The 21587-nt window shown below is 28.7% G+C and overlaps 2 protein-coding genes across 5 annotated transcripts; one reads left to right on the forward strand and one right to left on the reverse strand.

Annotated features, from left to right (window-relative positions):
• Window positions 1-593: 593 nt before the first annotated feature.
• Rap2l (Ras-associated protein 2-like) lies at window positions 594-3467 on the reverse strand. The gene has a single exon (XM_014423133.2). It carries the CDS (start codon window positions 3250-3252, stop codon window positions 2707-2709), a length of 546 nt encoding a protein of 181 aa, XP_014278619.1. The 5' UTR covers window positions 3253-3467; the 3' UTR covers window positions 594-2706.
• A 1463-nt stretch (window positions 3468-4930) lies between these two features.
• On the forward strand, window positions 4931-19664 carry LOC106682329 (phospholipid scramblase 2). Of its 4 annotated transcripts, XM_067045333.1 has the most exons (9): window positions 4931-5021; window positions 5158-5219; window positions 7448-7513; window positions 10621-10923; window positions 11743-11853; window positions 12829-13046; window positions 14906-15070; window positions 17776-17934; window positions 18745-19664. In XM_067045333.1, the coding sequence occupies exons 2-9, from the start codon at window positions 5168-5170 to the stop codon at window positions 18802-18804; spliced, it is 1134 nt and encodes a 377-aa protein (XP_066901434.1). In that variant the 5' UTR covers window positions 4931-5021; window positions 5158-5167; the 3' UTR covers window positions 18805-19664. The 4 variants fall into 4 exon arrangements, with proteins under 4 accessions (XP_066901434.1, XP_014278608.1, XP_014278609.1 ...); XM_014423122.2 differs by lacking the exon at window positions 7448-7513; XM_024360404.1 differs by lacking the exons at window positions 4931-5021; window positions 5158-5219 and adding an exon at window positions 7315-7348.
• The last annotated feature ends 1923 nt before the right edge of the window (window positions 19665-21587 follow it).

A 21587-nucleotide genomic window follows, 5' to 3' on the forward strand; every position in this document is an offset into this window, starting at 1 on the left:
ATCTTATTAGTTCTAAATTAAAATTAAAAAAATATGACTACTCAATTTCAAATAACTTTAATTTTTACTTTAGATGTCTAGTTGTAACGCAGGAAATATTGATTTTCAAGATGATCTTTTACAGAATGGATAAATGCAATGAAATATATAACTATACAAGAAAATAACTTGTCATTTTGAACGGTAAGGGTGAATCCTTTAACAATTAATAGCGATCATCAATAACGAGATGAACTGTGCAAAGCTTTCAAGGTGTAATCGATTGAAGTTCTTTAGCACCTAACAGACTTACAGTGACCAATTACACCTTTTCAATACCTTGGGCTATGTTTTTAAAATCAAGTGTTTATAACTAGTATTGCCTTCCAGGAAATTTATTTCCTTCTATACTTTGAGCTCTTATGAAGAGTAAAAATAACTTGTTCATTTGTATAACTGTAAACAAAGCAAGGAGCATATTTTGATTATTCAAAGAATTACTTATTTGAGAACATAGATTTATGTATTATTAATCTAATCCAGAAAAATTGACATTTCATGAGATTCAATAAGGTTGTCATCATTTAGTTAAGGAAGTAATGAAAAGTCAGAAATATATTAAAAAACCATGTATTAAAACATAATAATCTTTGATATATGTTACAGTACACATGTATAACCCTTCAGTGTTTTGGGAGAAAACAATACAATAAGCAAATATACAACATCGGACAATCATTGCCCAATCATCATTAATATTAAGGGACATACAATCAAACTTGATTACAAAGAGGATAAGAATTTACAAAATGTACAATAATAAACAATAATACAATTTTAAAACTATCATAGCACATAATACAAAATGTATAAAATATTTACATAGGTTTTATTTTTAAGAATATAATAGCACAGTGACTATTTTTGAATTTGAAAATTATAAAAAAAAAAAAAAATTAAATAAAAACAGTCATAGCAATGAAAGTGAAATCTAGTACATTTAAAGCCACCTATCTCATATATTGTCTCTTACAGAGAAAAATTGAGTTGGGATAAATTGACTCAAGGAGAGGGGTAACAGGCCAGTTACTTAAAACTCTTTAAATATGTTTCTCTATGAGTTTCACTTGTGAATAAAAAACAATATAAAAATTTTGATTCCGTTATTGAAAGATCATGTGAAAATAATCATAATCATATAAATTTTAGGCAAAATTGATATCTGGACGGCTCTGAGTTTAAATAGTCTATTAAAAAAAAACCTATGGAAAACAAAACTGAAAGCTCAAGCTATAGTGAGAATTAATAAGATATCAGACTTAAAAAGAGAAAGAAAGCATTTTTTTTTTTTACTTCACAAAAAAATAACAGAAATAAAGAATAAAGCCCACCTCTTTTGATAATCCAATGTAATTCAGGCGAATCCATGCCGAACACTTAAACACAACACATCACTTGACGAGTTATCAACAAATCCTGAGTCTAATGATGGCAAGAATTTCGAAGAAACACTGAGAATTAATCACAATAGAATGGCTTTTTTAATACTCGATCTGTCACTTAAATTGCAGAGATTTTATAGAGGATATTTCATTTTAAACACTGCTCAGATGTATAACTTAATTACAACATCTAAAGAACAATGCTTTTAGGGTTGCACATGTATCACAGACTATAAAAATAACGTATAAACAGAACTTTCAACATTGATAATACTTCTATATGTTCTATCTAAATTTGAAAGAATTAATATGAGGTATACAAATACATAAATCCGAAAACTGAAATTCTGAGAACGACACAGAAATAGGCCACTTAAATTTACTGCTTAGGCCAAAGTTAACATTATTGGAGAAATAATAATAATTGGATCAATCACTTAATGGGCAAATGAGATAAAACAAATCTTGTCCTGCTAGAAATATATCATTATCCAGGACACAAATTTTCTATAAGTATAAATGAAAAATAGACAAAAGAAATTTAGAAAAAAAAAATATCCTTCACAAATCCCGTATATAAATACATCAGTTTCATAAATGGATATCACAAGAAAAGAAAAATTTGGCCTAAAGTACAATTAGTAAACACCCAAAATTTATAACACTTATAACTTGGGCCACTACTCATAAACCATCAATTCAGTCTTTACAAATCCTAAAAAGCATTCAAATCTTAAAATAAATCTAGCTCATAACATAGAAAAAATAGTATTTGTGATTCATGTTACAAACAAGATATGCCAGTAAAATTTCAGTACTTAGTTCCCAATCATGCAATATAAAATAGAACGTAAAATTAAACCTTGTAAGATAGTGCATAAGCACATGAAATGCACATAAAACAATGGTCACGATAAATGTATACTACTGTATTTTACAAAACAAGGCCCATACAATTCATCGTTACATACAGTATGTGTTAAAAGTATATACATTTTTTTTTTAATTTAGTGTGAATTTCAAAAATCTTTAAATACCACATATAACATATAGACCCTTACTACATTTTTGAACTTGGTAAACTAACAGTAATAAATAATTAACATTTGGACCTCATCTTTATAGTGAAAAACTCTGTAGACTCCTGAGTTAATATGCAACATCAATAATCTGGAGCACTATAATTAAATGCAAAATTTTCAGAAGAACTTATCTCCTGTTAATTAACTGTTTTAACATATATGTATATACATTTACAATTACCTATAAACTAGAATTTTTTTTTTTATAGCACCGTACAACAGCAATAGCTCTTCTTTTCTTTTTCAGGACTGAAATTCATTTCCCTGACGATCTCAGCAAACACTTCATTGACATTTGTCCGATTTTTGGCACTAGCTTCAACAAATGGGCAGCCCCAAATTTGTGCCAAAGTACTTCCTTCCAAAGTTGGCACCTCTCTTTGATGTTCTAGATCTACTTTATTTCCTACTAACAATATGGGCACTCTTTCTGAACCTTTAACACGAGTAATAAGTTCCTTCATCGATTTTATATCCTGAAAGGTCTGGTGGTTAGTAAGACTGTAAACCACAACAAATCCTTGGCCATTTTTAATATATAAATCGCGCATACTCGCGAACTGTTCGGTACCAGCAGTGTCCAAAATTTCAAGCACGCAGGGTGAATTATCAACTTCAATCTCTTTTCTGTAAAAATCTTCAATGGTGGGGTCATATTTCTCCATAAAACAACCAGACACAAACTGTACAGTAAGAGCACTTTTCCCAACCCCACCCGATCCCAAAACTACAACTTTGAACTCACGCATTATTTCACTTTAAAGATCCTTCAACAATGAGCACTAACAACTTCTGAGGTAACTATCACACTATTTAATCACATTCAAAGGTAAAACGCTTATTTAAAGCATTGTGATAAAACACATTTCACCTCTAAAGGTAACCATCACATCCAGACATCTCCACGTCTGTCGCCATCTTTCTCCACTGTGGAGATGGAAACTCACTGCTGGGGAGCAATATCATATCTAGCGGTATCTACCGGACAAATATTACCCTAACAATGCCTTCTTCTGCGCAACCTCACTGCGCCTTCTCCCTTCTTTCATTCTTTCCTTTTATCTATCTTTTTCTAGGCTTAAATAACTCTTCATTTTGTAATTCCATGAGAATATTCAATAGTTAAAAAGGAAAATACCACTGAATAAACTTTTCCATTGTGAACAATCTATTTTCCTGTCTTAGAGAATTTCAAACCATACTATACAGGAATATGGTCATCACTACATAAATACTTTTATGTTTGAATTTGAGGTAGTAATGAAATTGTAATATATGACTAAGCTACCATATATATATCTGGTGTTTAAGGTCAGTCTTTAGAGGAATTAACATTTATTTCTCACTTAATCATTGAGGAATTCAACTTTTGAATTGAATTACCTTTGTTACAACATTTAATTTGGAGAAATGAATTACATTTTCACCCTTTCTGGCACAGGATATATTAATATCAATATCAAGTTAGTTACTTGCCAAAATTATTTAAAGAATGAAATTCATCCAAATTTCTTTTTATTAATTAAAATGACCAATAATAAACAAAATTTCATTTTCATTCTAATTACATTCCTACAGATTAAGTATACTCTCTCATTATGTACATTGATTATAAATGATTCTTTTTATTTTAACTTCTTTGCCTCATTTATCAGATCTGAGAGCAAAAATTTTGTTTTGCATTTAGCCATTGTTAAAGCAGTTGTTATTAATTTTGTTGCTGATAGAAAACATGTATGACATGAGACAAGTACATATTAAAGGTACATTGTTCCATACTTTTAAACTATACTTTAACTCGAGTATTTATTTATTTATTAATAACACTAACTTGTTCACTTAACTATTTTCACAATCTTAATAACTTTTAATTTTAATAGCTTATTTCATTTTGAGCCTCCTTCATTATTTTGATTCCATATTAATAGATGTATTATAATTATTAGACGCACCCATCTTTTGTCTATTAAAAAAATGAATATAATTTTTTTTTATCTTTAGGATATTTTAAATAGGTTTCATTTACATGGTTTTCCTTTAATTTAATTTAATTTTTTATAACATTTTTTTTAAATTTGCTTTAAAAATTTGGGAAATTATTCATATTTAAATTTTGACACTTGAAAAATAGAAATTTTTGTTAGTATCTGCTAGCTTATTAGTAAGGAATTAAGTTTATTAGTTTTAGGAGTTAAGTTTTTGTTTATATTAGTCTCATAAGTGTGGTATAAAAGGGAACACTTATAAACGTTGATTTTTTTTTTTTAATAAAATTTAATATTAGTAAAAAATTAAACGGGCAATGCAAATCAACCTTTTATTTTATTTTAAAAATAACCATTAGATGAAATCAATATTTAACTACTAAATGTATGCTTATGCCATCTTTTGAGGGTTTTCTCAACAAAGATGATTTACAGATTGTGGCGCAACCTGCGTTATCAATAATTCTACTAGGAGTATGAGTAGGTTAACGTGCTGTCTTAGTTCACTATCGTTGGTTAATTAATTCAACAAGGTACCATAACAAAGTTTAAAAATTGATTCCCTTATTTATTTTAGTTTTATTTTTACTAGCAAAAAGTAACATTTTTAAATGAACCTGAAAAAGTATCTATCTTAAAATAATTCTCATTAAGTAATTTGTATTTCAGTTAGTATACTATGACATCCTACCCTGACCCAAACAGTGGGATGTATCCTCCACCTTACCCAGGTACATGAAATTAAGTAATGTTCAATGCTTTTAATATTTTTGAATGTTATTTTTAACCTTCCGCTTGTCGAGTTAATTATGCCTTTCTTTGCTTAAAATTCACATGGTTTTATGGAGTTTTCTATAACTAATCAATATGTCACTAACAAAATTTCATTTCCTATATCAAAAAAGTTATAAACAAATAAATGAACCCTTTTCTCTTTAAGGGTGTTTCCTATTCTCTTGTGATAACTCTGGACTTGGTTGTACTATTTGTTATTTCTTCCTTTTAAAATTAAATATTTTTTCTTCTTGAGCATGTAAAGGTTTTCCCGTATCAAACTGATCTGACAAAATAAAAATTTATTTTGTATAATCTGAATAAATATCTCCTTATTCATTTCTTATGGTCAGAAGGTATAAATCCGCATTAAATTATTATATTTCTCAGAAATTAGTTGGGGGCTTCAATATTTTATATGTCGGATTATTGTATAAGATAAAATCCTAGCTCAAATTATCATGGAATCAATATTTGTTTATTAATAAATAAAGATTGTTTCCCTGACAATTTTAGCTAACTAATTTTTCCCCAGCTATGCCTTGAGAATATGCTATTTCAATCTAACTTCTAAATGAACATATAAATTTGTATGTAATTAACTTTGTTTTGAATATGTAATTTGATCATAATATTCAATTATGAATCAGGGATGAAGTCACCTCAACTGTTGTGTGTGATTCACACATCTCTTTTAGTTGTGTTTTAAAAATAAGAATAACTGGTAATATTTAATAATTAAATTTATAGTTTATTACAGAAATTTGTGAGATTTAGCAAACCTAAGATTTAATAAAAAACATATAATGGCTATTATTACAATTAATGATTATTTTAAAAATTTGTATTTACTATTTTCTTTTTATTACTTATAATTATGTCATAATTGCTTGGTATAAATATTAATGAAACAGGTCATAAAATGTAGTGCTTGCTGTTCTGGATCTAAAATATATATAATTAATTACTGTTGTGGTTGATTGATAAATTGAAATTAAGGGTATGGTTGTTGAGTGTCTGTCCAATTTCAGATAGCACAGCTAATGCAGTTTTATTCATTTTATTGACATCTTTACACAAATTCAAGGTCATATCTTCTTCTGCTGGAAAAATGATGTGAAGTGTATTTATCAACAATATAAACTAATGTCTGTGGATAGCAATGCTTATGGTGCAATGTAAAATAAAAGAGTTTAGAATACATTATAAAACATACAGGAATTGCATATAAAATTTTATATTAAATCTAAATATTTTATAATTAAATCAATTTAAAATATTTTTTATTTTTAACTTGTATTTATATAATTTTTGTTTTATTCAATTCAACCGATTCCTTAAAACACCTTAGTATGTGGTTAGCCATCAGTTTCGTATATCGTAAAAGTAAATATATTGTAATTTAACTGTTAATGCTTGTCTAATCAAAAGCTAACTGGATATTCATCCTATAACCATAAGTATTTTGATGGAATGAGGATAAAATCCTTCAAAAACATCTTGATGAATGATTTTTTTACTTTTAAACTTATCGATTATTATATTTAGTGATTAATTAATATATCTTTTTCATTTTATTTATTATTTATTTGGCTTTACCCTATTTAAATATATATGCTTTTTCATTTTGATTACTAATTTTCTTCAGAACTACTGAAAGAAATTGTATCTATTTTAAAATTATTTTTTGTAAAACTTCAATATTTTTATTTAGTTCAGATAAGATCGGATTATCAATGATAAATACAAGTAGTTTCATTGGCCTATAGAGCTATAAATTTTGAATCTCTAGAAAGTAAGATTAAAAAAAAAACTTTTTCACTTATTTTATTGTCCAAAATTGAAGTTAATTCCATGTCAATGTATCTAATCTAAAAAACACAACTGATAATAGGGAAAAAAAGTTAATTGAGCCTATCTCAAACAATTGTGCTATAAACATGAAAAACAAGCTATAAATCCAACTCATGATAGTAGAGCAGTCGTTCTCCGCCAAAGCATTTGTTGTATAATTAAAACAAATTATATATTCTTGTAAGATATTCAGTTTTGATTTCTTCAGATAATATGGCTGATTCAAAAATAAGTAATACTATTTTCTATAAATAAGCTTTGCATGGCATTGTCAACAGGTGCTGGTATAATCCTTTAGGTTCTGTAAAGCACTAATCTTCTAACATTACAGCTTGTTCATACCCTGCAACTGCACATCCTCTGCAACCTGCTTTTAACCCGTCTTACCGTGGTTTTGGTGAGTTAATAAGCAATTTATAACCCTGAAATCCTTGTAGTGTTTGTTTTATTGTTTTATCTGGTTTAATAAGTTAAAATAAAAGTTGTTTGTACAATGATATGGTTTCATGATATATAGTTTTATAATAAATTAACAAATTGATTGCCGTCTAGCAAGTTTGCATTGTTGCCTATGACACCGACTACAAGTTATTTCGTATTTTTACTAGATTACTGATTATGAGTTATCTCGTAGTTGACATTTAAATACATTTAATATGTACTTTTTCCCTTTTATATAATTATTCTGATGAATTAGTCTTTTTATTCTCTCTTTGTAAATGTTTTTGGTCAAATGATTTTATTATTCTTCATTAGCATATATCCTGGAAAAAATTAATTATTTGTTAATTGATTTGGTAGGTATGGAAGTTTTTTTAAACTTCGGAATTTTCACATGACCAATCTTAAAATGAATATTATTAATTGTGCTAGAGTGTTGCTCATGTGTACGTTTCAGAATTTATTAATTAAACGTTAGTTTTAACTTCGGCTCAGATCTATATTATTTTAAAATTGTCTAATATTTAACAATAAAGGTTAAATATGTATTGAAAATGAAATATTGGAAGATTATTGATTGACCGTGTGTAAAGATGAAAGGAATATGGTCCGGGTGCGGTCAAGAAAAACTCAAATAGTAGAAATATACTAATTTAATGAGCCAACGTTTCCCCCCACGTACAACTATGTGTTTGTATCTTTTTTAGCCCTGAAGAAGCCCTGCAACGTGGGGCGAAACGTTGGCTCATTAAATTAGTATATTTCTACTATTTGAGTTTTTCTTGACCGCACCCGGACCATATTCCTTTCATGAAAATGAAATATGTTTAAAAGCTTTTATGGTAACACAAATTCCATAAATGAAACTATTTAATCATAACACAACATTACATCTATGATTTTTATATAACATTGTTTTGTTCATAGTGTAAATGTGTTTTTTAATTGTTCAAAAGTAAAACTATTATGATTATATTAAAACAAAGGTTTATACTGTGAGAAGTTTCTTACATGTTTTAACATCTCCTGAATTAATTGGATTATACTTAAACTTTAAAATTTGTGAAGCTGTTCAAACATTTTATATTTCAAAATCTCCATTGTAAACTTCCTTTTTTTCATTAACACTCTAGTAGTCACACCCTCTTTTAGTGCACAAAAGTCATCTATGAGGTGCCACTTCATTTGGACTATATATCCTACTTACAGGATTGCTTTAAATATTATATAAATTATTTCATGTATTTCACAAAAAAAAATTTTAAATATATGTAAATATTGTACAAATGGGTCAAAATCTAATTATCATAATGTTTAATTAAACTAAGGTTGGTATAATAATTTAATTAAAAATAGTACTTGTTTGAACTAGTAAAATTAATTGACAACGGTTTTTTTCTCTCCACCTGTCATTTGCACTAATTACCAAGCTATGTGAGCCTAAGCATTTTTCTACTTGAAGGGACTATTTAAAATGAAAAATGTTCATGTAATCACTCAGAAGACTTGCGACAACTGGAATGTTAATAATTCTAAGAACTTGTTTTTGATGTTTAGAAAAATGGAATACACCAGATTTTTGTTTAACACCTCTTTAAATTTTCGGTTGATTTCTTCTCCAATGTTACCACTCTAGACGTAATAATTTTTTAGCTCCAAATTACTTGTGAGGGTAACATACTTTTTTTCCAAGTTTTCTATTAGCACTTAATTTTTTTTCCTCTCTTCTTTGTTTATTACTTTTTAGAAAAAGAATCAGAATATACTGAATTATATTTAGATTAAATTGATGAAAAAAAAAATTATTTTCTTAAACAAACCAAATATTTATTTAATCCATTGTTGGCCAAACTTTTTTCAGTAGGGACTTTTATAAGAATTGATATATAATATTAAAAAATTGTGTTTACTTAAAAAGTTAAAGTAATTTCTTCAGATATAACGTCATGGTTCAGTTAGGAGGCTCTGCTATGAAAACTCAACACTAGTCACGTACCATGAAGAAAAAAATATGGCAACTTATTTTTAATTTTTGTCCTCTAAATTTAGTTAAGTTGATATTTTATTTAAAAATATCATTTTCGATCCATTGTATATTCATTTTTTTTTTTTAACCCTTATCAAACCGGAGTTTAGGTAAAGTAAGGAGAATAAATTTTTATGAACATTTTAAAGCCGAATGGGACACTTTTTGAAAATGTTTATTTCATTATGAAAACTATGGTGGTGATATTGGATTTTTTTTCCTTATTAGTTTTGCTATCCTTAATTTTGAGTCAGAAATTAACAAAAAATTACAGACTTTAGAATTCTTTTTTTGTTTTCTGAAGACGGTATTATCAAAATTTGTTTTAAAAAATGTGTTATGTTTAAACCTAAAATTTATTTAAGCTATAATGTGAGAACAGTTTATGAATGTTACTTAAAATAAACTTTATCATATACTATGTGTTCATCATTATGATGAACATACATCATGTAACATATGTTGTTATTTTGATTTATATTTGTCTTACTAAAAAAAAAAAAAAAAAAAAAAAAAAGGAGTAGAAGGTAAGCCTATATTTAATTCTTCCACTATACAATCATTTATTCAATTTTACATCACCTATTCATTTAATGATGTTTGAATTATTTCTAACATTATAAATCAGAAAATTAGAAGTAGTAATATAAAAAGGTAACTTGTAATATAGGAACAATATACAGTAATTCAAGATGATAACAAACAGAATAGGAAAACAAAAATAATATGACAAAATATAAAAAACCAAAGTAGTAGAAATAAGCAAGTAATAAAAATTAAAATAAATATGAGGACTTCAAGCCTTCCTGATGAAGGCTAGAAATTGAGGATGGAATGTTGGAGCTCAATAAAAAATAAGTTTTGCATTTTGCAGTGTATTTTTGTTCTTCATTTCACAGACCACACCCCCAACCACCCTCTTATGAAAAGATCTACAGTCAAAAACCAACTCATCATTATTTGGAAATTTTTTTATTTTTAATACTGTTTCTATTGTTAGAGATATCTATCGATAATAATTCTCTATTATTTAATAGGTGGACCAGGAGGTTATCCTCCTTCACAGGGTTACCCGCCTGCTGGTTACCCTCCACCTGGTGGCTATGGACCCCCTCAAGGAGGTGGTTATCCACCAGCACAAGGTGGCTATGGGCCTCCCCAGGGTGGTTATCCACCACCACAAGGAGGATTTCCACCAGGTCCAGGGTTTGCTCCTCCACCGAACCAGGCAGCATACCCTCCTGGTGGTTATCAACCTGCTCCAAACAGTTATCCACCTCCTGGAGGCTATGGTGCTCCAACTGCTCCCATTTCTACACAGCCAACTTCTGGAGCACAAGGTCAGTATAATTATCATGTATTATTTATTTGAAAAGATTGGAAGAAGCATATGACAAGCCAGGTGATGTAAATTGTTCTGTAGAAAAAATTCTTTAATTTTTCATTAGTTAATATTTCATAATATTGTGAATAAATATGTTGTGTTAGACAAACTAACACAATAAATAGCTTCATAGAGAAACAAAGGAACATTTTGCACAAAATTTTAATATTCTTCAAGGTTATGGCTTATCACACTCTTGCCCCAAGTTATCCATTTATTAATGTTCATAAAACTGTATTAGTTATTTGTAGAATTGCATTAATATTAATACACAAGTCATTTCTGTTGTAAATACAGTAAAACTTTGATTAACCATGCCTCAATCTTCCATGTTCACCCAGACTATTTAGCAATGGCCTTATATATCTAAACTGTTACTGCTACAGGAAATTGTGCCCCCTTCTACACTTTTTCAAACAGCACATTTCATACTCATTACAAGTAGTCTCTAAAGTAAACCATGAAAGTTTAAAACAATTTGTGCATGAGTTCAGTTTGGGTGATCACACTGTGAGTGATTCTAGCTTGATAATGGCATAATAGTTCTTTCCTAATATATATCTTATTATATATATTCTATTCCATTATAATATATAATAGATTGTAAAACATTGAGAGAATCAAAGGAAAAAAAAAATGTATCACAATTTATAGTAATAAAAAGAGTATTTACTTTTTTTCCAAATAATTGCTGAAACATATTTATACAAGTTATTACAAATAGCTCTCATTCTTCCAGTAATATTATGTTCTATATCGCATTTACAATATTTAGATGGATGGATGAGCTCTCCCCAAACAAGACCCGTTAACTGTCCTCCAGGCTTAGAATATCTTACCACTATCGATCAGCTCCTTGTCCACCAAAAAGTTGAACTTCTTGAAGGTAAGTAAGTTTTAGTTACCCTTTTAAATTGAATTTGTCAATTTTTGTCTTTTTATTTATAGTTTTTGATAAGCCCTCGAAGAATGGTGTCGTAATTGGAGGATTAAGATAAATTCCAACAAATCCCATCAAATCACCTTTACCCTTCGTTGTAAACCTGCTGAGTTTCATTTAATGATGTTACCATTACCCCTGTCGAACAGATCCGCTACCTAGGACTACATTTGGATAAACGATTAACCTGGAATCCTCACACAAGACTGAAAAGACAGGAAACTGCATGTCGATTTTGACTATTACAGCACTTACTAGACAAATGGTCCAAACTTCCACCACATTACAAAAGACTGATCTACATGACTGTAATAAGGCCAATCTGGACATATGGAGTTGAGCTTTGGGGCTCCCCTAAACCTTTGAATTCTTCTCGTATTCAATCCTTACAATCCAAAATCCTTTGTAAAATCCTCAATGCTCCTTACTTTGTCACAAATAAAATCAGGCATAAAGACCTTAATGTTCCCTATGTAACCGATCTAGCCCGAACCAGATATCACTCCTTACATTATAAACTCCCTAACCACTCAAACCCCCTAGTTTCTAACCTTGCATTCTCTTCCATTCCTGACAATCCTCCGAGGCACCTGAAAAGAAGATGGCCAGGAGACCAGCTAATGTAAAATGTCATTAGAGTGCTACCAATGGATAGTTTCTCTACATGCCTGTAACACTCCAATTTAACTTAGATCAGATTTACTAAATGCATTATAATGTACAGTTTTAAATAGCAATAAATAAATATTTAAAAAAAAAAAGTTTTTGATAAATGATTCTTTTAGGTATGTATGCACTTTAAGCTATTTTAAATGTTTAAAATTCAGAACTAACTAATCTTTTTCATTGTACTTTATTAAGGATATTATTTATTTACATACATATATATTTATTACGTAATAATGTATATTATATTTATAGCGTTCACCGGATTTGAAACACAGAATAAATTCACCGTCAAAAATAGCCTTGGGCAAAAAGTGTTCTACGCAGTGGAAGATTCAGGATGCCTCACACGTTGCTGTTGTGGACCATGGAGGCCCTTTGACATGAAGATTTTAGACAATTTCAGAAACGAAGTTATTCATCTCTATAGACCGCTAGCTTGTGATAGCTGTTGGTTTCCATGTTGTTTACAGGTATTTTTAATTTTTTTTTAATTAGGTGTGTTTTGCAACACAATTTCAGTGTTAATTTATAATTTTATATCTTAATTTATTTAGATTAGGAAGTAATTAGTTTGTAATGTTCTTTGAACATTAGGAACTGTTTTCAACTATTGTCCCTTTGTAGCGTATTTAATAAATGGTAACTTGATGCTGCTTGGGTCCTTGGGATGTAATTGGACCTAAACTAAAATATCTGGTACATTACACAACTTTCACTTGCCACCGTACCCTAAAACGTTTTGTGAAGATTGGTAGGCTGGTATTTAAGTTATCACTAGTTTTGGGTTTTGAAAGAAAAAAAATTTAATAACAGGAAAAAAGACCAAGGAGTTCATACAAAAAAATTTATCTTCTGATATATTACTTTTTCTTCAGCCAGATCATGTTTTATTCGTTTTTCAATATCTCGGGTCTTATTGCCAAAACATCTCTAATCTAATGAGCCATTTCTTCCATCTTTTTATGTTGTTTGAATTGAAAGGTATCTGACTTTCATTTTTAAAAAAATTTTTCTGTTAGTACTAATGGTTTTATTAGGACTTAATCGAACATTTTAAAAATATTCAAACCATGATTATGATCGAGGAGTCAAATCCATATTAATCAGTAGGGATGGGATTTTTGTTTTCATATATTTTTTTCTACTTCTATTTACCTGTTATGCTCCCTGGAAGATTTTGTGATTTTCTAAAGAATTTTAAACTAATTTTATTTTACAGTTTTCACATTTTTTCTTATAAATTCATATTTTCCTAAATCCTTTGTAATTTTTTTTTTACCTTACAAAATGTTTTATAATTTATAAAAAAAAAACTAAGTTCATAGATTGAAATTCCAACACAGATAGTAATGTGGTTCTCAATGATTTTCTTGGAAGGCTAAAATAAATATGTAATGTTATGTGAGTTCATGAGCTTAGTTATAGGTATTTTATTACTTTCAAGTACCAACCTCACTTATCATGTCTGTGTACATGGAACGATTGTTAGATCAATACAAATCGATTTAACAACACAATCATCAATGATTGGTTTTAAAAACTTACAATGCATCTCACTTGCAAATTTATTGATGGAAAAGATGAGGATGGCAAATTTAAACAACCATTATATTAACTATATTTTTATTTATTTTGAGATTTGTTTCAGTTCAATTACCCCAGTTTTGAATTTTTTCATATTAAATATTTCTTTGTTTTTTTTATTATATATCTATATAGAAATAAAAACATATTTTGGCTTTTTTATTACATAAAAATCCTATCCCTATTAATCAGTTCTAAACAATGCAATTAATAATTTTTTAGATGGTAAACTTTGATTTCACTTTCTTTTATTTTTGGTTGACTCTACTTTTAGATCTTTGGCCGCCCAAACCAGCCTCCTTCATGCCTGCCTATCTTGGGCTACTGCTTACCAGTTCGCTGCATGCAGCTCTTTTGCATCTTTGTTGATTCGTCTATCCATCTAGTTTTTGGCCTCCCACGTGGTCTCTTGCCAACCAGCATTCATTGTTGTTTAGAGGCTTCCTGATGGATTGCTTTGAGCCACATGTTCCACCCATCTTAATCTACTTGCCTCCATATCATGAGATATTGACTGACCAGTCTCAGCAAGCAATTTACTGTTAGTTTTTCACCTTCAGTGTTAAGACTCTGATCCCAGATCGCTCCAGTAATTGTGCAAAGGACTTTCTGTTTGAATATTTGTTTATTTTTTTGTATTGTTTATATTTTTAATAAATGTTTTAATACATTTCAATTTATTCAAGCTATTGTGTGATGCACTTTATTTATCTTTCTGGATTCTCATGTGTTCACTTACTTTTAGAAATTGGAAGTGTACGCACCATTAGGAACTCTTGCTGGAACAATAGAGCAGGAATGGAGTATCTTGACACCTCAGTACAGTGTGAAAAATGCTGCGGGTGATACAGTTTTAAGAATCGAAGGACCATTTTGTACTTTCACTATGTGCGGTGATGTAGAATTTAAGGTACGCTCATATACTTTACGGTAGATTGTTGCCTATCATATAATGTATTCTTAAGGATTGTAAATTTTATCAGGGTGTAAATGAAAGGGGCTTAAAAAATATCAACCAAATATATGCAAAATATACTAAACAACGAATGTATCCTATTTTATGTTATATTTTTAGCCCTTTGATCACGGGAAATTTAGACAGAAACTCGTACTCATTAGAAGGTAGCCATAAGAACACAAACAACTCCCTTTGACAGAGCTCTCAATGCTTTTTAGAGCTCCCTTGTTTCTAAAGTAACTCAATAAAGTGTTTGGGTAATTTTTGTTTTTAATTTCATTGTGTATCATCACTAAACCATATAATTAACTTAATAAAGCTAGATTATTAAATCAACTAATTCAATATACAATTTAATTTTCTTTTCCTAAATTTTTATCTTATATTTAGACAATATGATAATATTTTGCATATATAATACAATAATATTAGATTTATTGTATTTCTCATCCTCCTTTCTAATTTATAATTTTTTAGACTTGACTCTGGTAGAGTTACTTATGTAGGTTATTTACAATATTTACATACCTAGTTAACTGCCTCACTCTTTCACTTTTAATCTTTTTAAGTTATTAATCTATCAAATTTTATATTTAAATAAAAAAAATTAACTAATCTGCCTAAGTAGTTATATTTAATTTTAATAAAAATGTGTTGATTGACCGTGTGTAAAGATGAAAGGAATATGGTCCGGGTGTGGTCAGAAAAACTCAAATAGTAGAAATAATACTATTTTAATGAGCCAACGTTTCGCCCCACGTTGCAGGGCTTCGTCAGGACTATTTTGATGGCAGTCAAAACAAAAATAGATTTTTTTAAATCCAAAAAATTTGCATTTTTGTTTTGACTCCCGTCAAAATAGCCCTGACGAAGCCCTGCAACGTGGGGCGAAACGTTGGCTCATTAAAATAGTATTATTTCTACTATTTGAGTTTTTCTGACCGCACCCGGACCATATTCCTTTCATTTAATTTTAATGTTTACTATTTACAAAACTAACAAATTTTCATTATCAATTTAATTGAAAGAAATTCTTACAAAACCACCTAAGTGCATAATTTCAATATTTATTAATTATGAAAATAATAAATTTTATATATAATTTTCAGTAAAAAATAAAAATCACAAACCTAGTTGAGCTCTACTTCATTAATTTTAATATTATAAATTATGAAAATAACTAATTTTTCAGGTAAATTTGACCCTAAATGCAACAGATGGGTCTGTTGGCTCCATTACCTTTTATATAATATATGTTTAATATAATGTATTTATTACTTTACTCATTTGTTTATTTGTGCGGTACTAGATTTTACAACTTCAAAATAATCCAAAATTAATTAGTTTAATTCACCAAAATGTAAGATTAACAAATAATGCTGGGTCCTTCAGACCCACCTGTCTGTCCAGCTGAGCTTTAAAGGGGGGGAAAGCTTTTGTGAGGTCTCCTAGCTCACTCAAGTTCCGATAAGCTGAAGTCATATTCTATCTAGCGGTTAGAAAATGTAATATAAATCCTCTAAAATGCCATTAGATGGTGCCAAGCTTGAACTATCTCTAAAGCATACTGATACTGTTTACATCAGCTAAAGATGAAAAATTACAGAAACATTATAACTTCTGTAGGACTCGCCTTCCTGCACACTTCATTTACAGTGAACCATTGTCTAAGGGTTAAGTGAGATGCAACTTTAGTTCTTTTTTTTTTTTTTTAATGTTCAATAAGGTTAATTAGATACACATGTAACAATTAAAATGTATTTTGAATTTTTATAATTTTAGAATATATTGTAATATCCTCTTTTATGAGTAAATAGCTATTTTTTATGTATAAATGATTTTTAGTATGTTTTATGTTATGTATCATTTCAGTATTGTTTATTTTTTGTATTAAACCAAAAAGCAAGCAAATCCATTTTCATCAGTAAAATATGCAGTCACAAAAGATATCATTCAAAGCCAAGATGGCGGTGCCATTCAAAAGTCCGTTGAGCAGATTCAAATATTTTAAACTTTATTTATCTTCCCATCATAATTGTAGTTACAGTAAATTTAAGAAAAAATATAAGTCAAGAATAAGCGTTAAAGAAAGTCACCTGCAAAAACTCTAAACTGTTGTGCTACAATTGATGTTTACATTGAACATTGAGAGAAAGATCATGGTTGGTTTACTGCACTTGGGTTTTGGGCGCCGAGGGGAGGACATATCCTGGATGCAGTAGGCCCTGAACATCTTTGGTCTCACAGTAGTAGACATCTTGAAAAAGAAGTCTTTGATAATCAGTTTTATTTTATTTATAATCTGATTGTTGTGATAAATTTTAACAAATAAGGTTGACTGTGATAAATAATTTTAATTTTTAATTTAATGTAAACAATTTGACTAATTAAGGTAATTTGTGGACTGATATAAATGATCTGGGCAGACTAGCCTGCATGAAGTTATTTTTTAAATGATTTGGTTCTAAAATAGTAATAAGATTGTCCTTGAGGATAGCCGAATTGGCCGAAATGTCGGACTTATAAAAGAATAAAAAATGTTTTGAGACTAAAATGGATAAAATTTTATTTATTTAATCAATTTTATTGTTATTCTAAACGTAATTGTTTTAAATTTTTTTTTTAATCTTATACTTAACTCTGTTTGATATTTGAAGGTATTGACATTGGACGGAGCAGTTGTTGGTAAAATTACCAAACAGTGGTCTGGGTTACTGAGAGAAATGTTTACCGATGCTGACTACTTTGGCATAACGTTCCCGATGGATCTAGATGTTAAGATAAAAGCAGTGATGCTTGGAGCTTGCTTTCTTATTGTAAGCATTTATTTAAATCTTAAAATACTAATTGTTCATTTTTATTACACTCACCACACCTGCTGGTTGGATATATCATTTGATCTATCTATTATAGAACTTCCTTTCCTCTTGTTAATATAAATCTGATTATTTTTTAATTTATCAACATCCTTACTTCTATGTTTTCATATTCTTGCAAGGAAAATACAGAATTTTACGAGGAGAAGATGGTTGGGGGGCAGTGAAAATCAAACACAAATAAGTTGATGTAACTTATTTAATTGTGCCTACGTTTTGGCTAGAATTTCTAGCCTTCATCGGAGCTAAGAACAGAACAAGATAACAACTGATGAATATAGAAAATGAAAAATAAAATACAAACAGAATGACATAAAGTGAATAATTTTACAGAATGGAATTAATAAAATGAAGTGATGAGATAAGTAGAAAATAAAATGTATACATAGGTAATTGAATAAGTAGGTAAAATAACATAATTAAGGAAATAAAATAAAAATGAAGTTATATAATGCAAAGAAGTAGGAATATATTAGTTATTAATAATTTAAAAATTGAAATATGGAAAGAAAAAGAAAATTAAGAGAAAGAAAAGTTTAACAAAAGAAATGAATAGAAGAAAAAAAAATTAACTGCTTCAAAATCTTTTTTTTTTTTTTTTGTCAAGTTGTGTTTCATATTGACTGCACCCCCAACCATCTTCTTCTCGTACAAGTCATCCACGGTCAACTATCTCTCATAATTATCATACAGAATTTTACATTTTAGAATCAATATTTTAATTACTTACTTATTAATAATTTTTTTTAGGATTATATGTTCTTTGAAAAGAAAGGAAATCGTGAGGACGACCGCCCAGGAATGTTTTAAATATCCCATCAGGTATAATCAAATAATTAAAATCTATGTAATTGTTCTTTTACTCAAACTAAGCGTACAAAGTGTCTATATTGTATTCATTGTTGTCGGTTTAATTACTAAATTGTACTCGAGTGATAGAATCTCAGTAACTTGTATGGTCTGTCTAATCTAATAAGGCTGATTAACTTAACATTTATTTTTGTGCAAGGATTATTTTTTTAAGCAGTCAAGCTATATGTTGGCGATACTGGAGGAAAGATAGGTGTGTAGTAGTTGTTTTCCTTGTTAACCAAAGATTGTACTTCCATCTTATTAGAATAGGCTATCTTCCGTGTTAAGTTTGTCATCAATATTTTAAACTTTTGTTAACATTTTTTTTTTTTTGTCTATTCAACTTTGAGGTGCTATTAATGATATTCTGAAACACTACAGCACATGTATTTTATTAGTCATCTGTGTGCATATATATTTTTATATATATTACTTGTTTTTAAGATATAATCCTTAAAATTTGCATTTGTTTTTAACTAAATTGTTTTGTTTTATATATTCTATGAGATATAAAAAAGTGTTAATTATTAAAAGTTTCATAATCAATGTTAATCAAATTACATATATTGCTTTGTTCATAATTGATATTATATCATAATTATAATGTAATTTTTACTCACTGTGTTCATTTTTAAGGTTATTGGGAACTCTGTGAGAAATTATTCTCTTTAACTTAAAGCATACGTAAATTTATTGTATGGTCATATTAAATGTTAGCACTGTGCCATTGTTAACTAAGTATGAATGTTTTATCGTTTTAAGTTGATATGCAGTGCTTAAATGTATTATCTGATTCAATAAAACCATTGTTGAATTAATTTTGTCTAATATATAATATAATATGATATTTAGCGATGTACATAGCAGCATTGACATAACTGCCACATGTATATCCCTTCACAGTGCATTTTCTCTCTTATCAACATAAATGATCAGTGGGATAATTTTATTTATCGTTAAAAAAAAAAGATACTTTCTCAGAAGTTGCTACATTGATGTTGTAGGAATGCTTAAAACTCAGGAAACATTTGTTTTTAATATGAATTATCTAAATCTAATCTAAAAGCTTATAAAAATAAAAAATTGTATTACTCAAAGTTTTAATTTGAAAATCTTTTTTCCTACAAGAGAATAGCATATCAAGGTGTTAATATGCTTCCTTGAGAAATTGGATATCATTACATATTTATTTATAATGTCAAATACTTTTCTGCCTTTTCTCTCTATGGATTTCAAAATATTAATATTTGTATTAATAACCAGTCAACTTGTTTCTTTAAGTAGACTAAGAAAATAATATTTCTGATTATATTAAATGGGTTTAAATTAAAAACTAAAAATCACTTCGGTAAAGTAGGCTAAAAAAAACTTTTGTTAACCTGCTTTCAAATCCTTTAATACAAATCTTCATAGAAATAAAAAAATTAATAATCTTTGGACTTGATTGACTTGGGGAATTCTTTTTTTCTTCTTTGTTCACTAAACATTCATAACACCCCAGGATTTTATCCAAATCTACTACAACTGTTGCAAGATGTATTTCTGCTCTTTCAACCCATATCAATATCTTTTATATTTCACCCTTTTTGAGGGAGAAAAAATAATTTCAAATAAATAAAAAATCTTGAAACGTTTTTTAAATATTTTCCAGTGCTGATTGTTTACTTTTATGTAGTGTATAGGGCCTTAAAATATTCCTAAGTTTCGCATAAATTCCTTGAGTGGTGTTGAAGTTATTGAAATTTCGGGGAAAAAAATCCAAGGCACAGTGTGAAAAACTTTTATTTTTCTATTAACTATGAAAATTTGTATTGTAACAGTTTCTTGAGTTGCAAAAAACAAATAAAAACTTTGTTTCTCCCTACAAAATAAAACCGTTTAGCTTAGTCAATCAGTCCAAATTGTTTCAATATTGTATTCATACCATAGCACAGTGGGGTAATTATATAACCAATAACATTTTTCCTTGTGTAGAATAAGAAAAATGTATTTCCGATTTTATTAAATGAGTTTAAATATATACAGAATCATAACAATCCATAAGATGCTTTCTGTAAAGCATTCCCCCAAAAAACTATAAAACCCTTAAACAAAAATTTTCTTAGAATTATTTAATTATTTTATTTTTTGATTTCTTTGAAAATTAACTCCAGCCCCATCTGAGACATTGCAGAATAAATTTTGATGTAAATTCAAATTTAAATTAGTCATAAAAGGCCGAGGAAACATTTAGTAGCCTTGATATATATACTCTGGTTGACCTACTAGGCACCTACCCACTGTAGAAAGAGGTAAGTTATTTACATTATTCATAATTATAACAAAGAAAAAGTTTAACAATTCATTTTTTTGTTGGTCTGGATGATGGTTGTTATCCCTGTTTGTTTTTTAGCTCTAATGAAGACCTGAAATTCAGGTCGAAATGTCGGCACAAGTAAATAATTTTTTTTTATTTGCTGACCACACCCCCTCCCCAACTATCTTCCGCGTATTAATCTACAAGCAACTATCAACACCTCATTATGAAAATTGTTTAAATTTGAGTGTTAAACTTCTAGCAAATTTAAAATTGTTTCACTGGTCTGAATCATTGATTCTTTCATCACTTGTTCCAAACCAATATTGAAGAGCAGACAAGAGAGCCTCCTTCTCACTCACCATTATGAGAGGTAAATCTTTCAGAAGATCCCTGAACATGCACTACAGACACAATATTGTTCGTTGTAAGGATAAGCTTAATA

Source organism: Halyomorpha halys, unplaced genomic scaffold, assembly GCF_000696795.3.
Source record: "Halyomorpha halys isolate HHAL.00 unplaced genomic scaffold, Hhal_1.1 Scaffold407.1, whole genome shotgun sequence".
NCBI lineage: Eukaryota > Metazoa > Arthropoda > Insecta > Hemiptera > Pentatomidae > Halyomorpha > Halyomorpha halys.

What these genes read in the sequence shown, in the direction of transcription:
- Rap2l (XM_014423133.2), bottom strand. Translation starts at nt 3,252, where the DNA reads ATGCGTGAGTTCAAAGTTGTAGTTTTGGGATCGGGTGGGGTTGGGAAA.
- LOC106682329 (XM_067045333.1), top strand. Translation starts at nt 5,168, where the DNA reads ATGACATCCTACCCTGACCCAAACAGTGGGATGTATCCTCCACCTTAC. An exon ending in GTATCCTCCACCTTACCCAG is followed by an intron (nt 5,220 to 7,447) that starts GTACATGAAATT and finishes CTAACATTACAG; the next exon opens with CTTGTTCATACCCTGCAACT. An exon ending in GCCAACTTCTGGAGCACAAG is followed by an intron (nt 10,924 to 11,742) that starts GTCAGTATAATT and finishes TACAATATTTAG; the next exon opens with ATGGATGGATGAGCTCTCCC.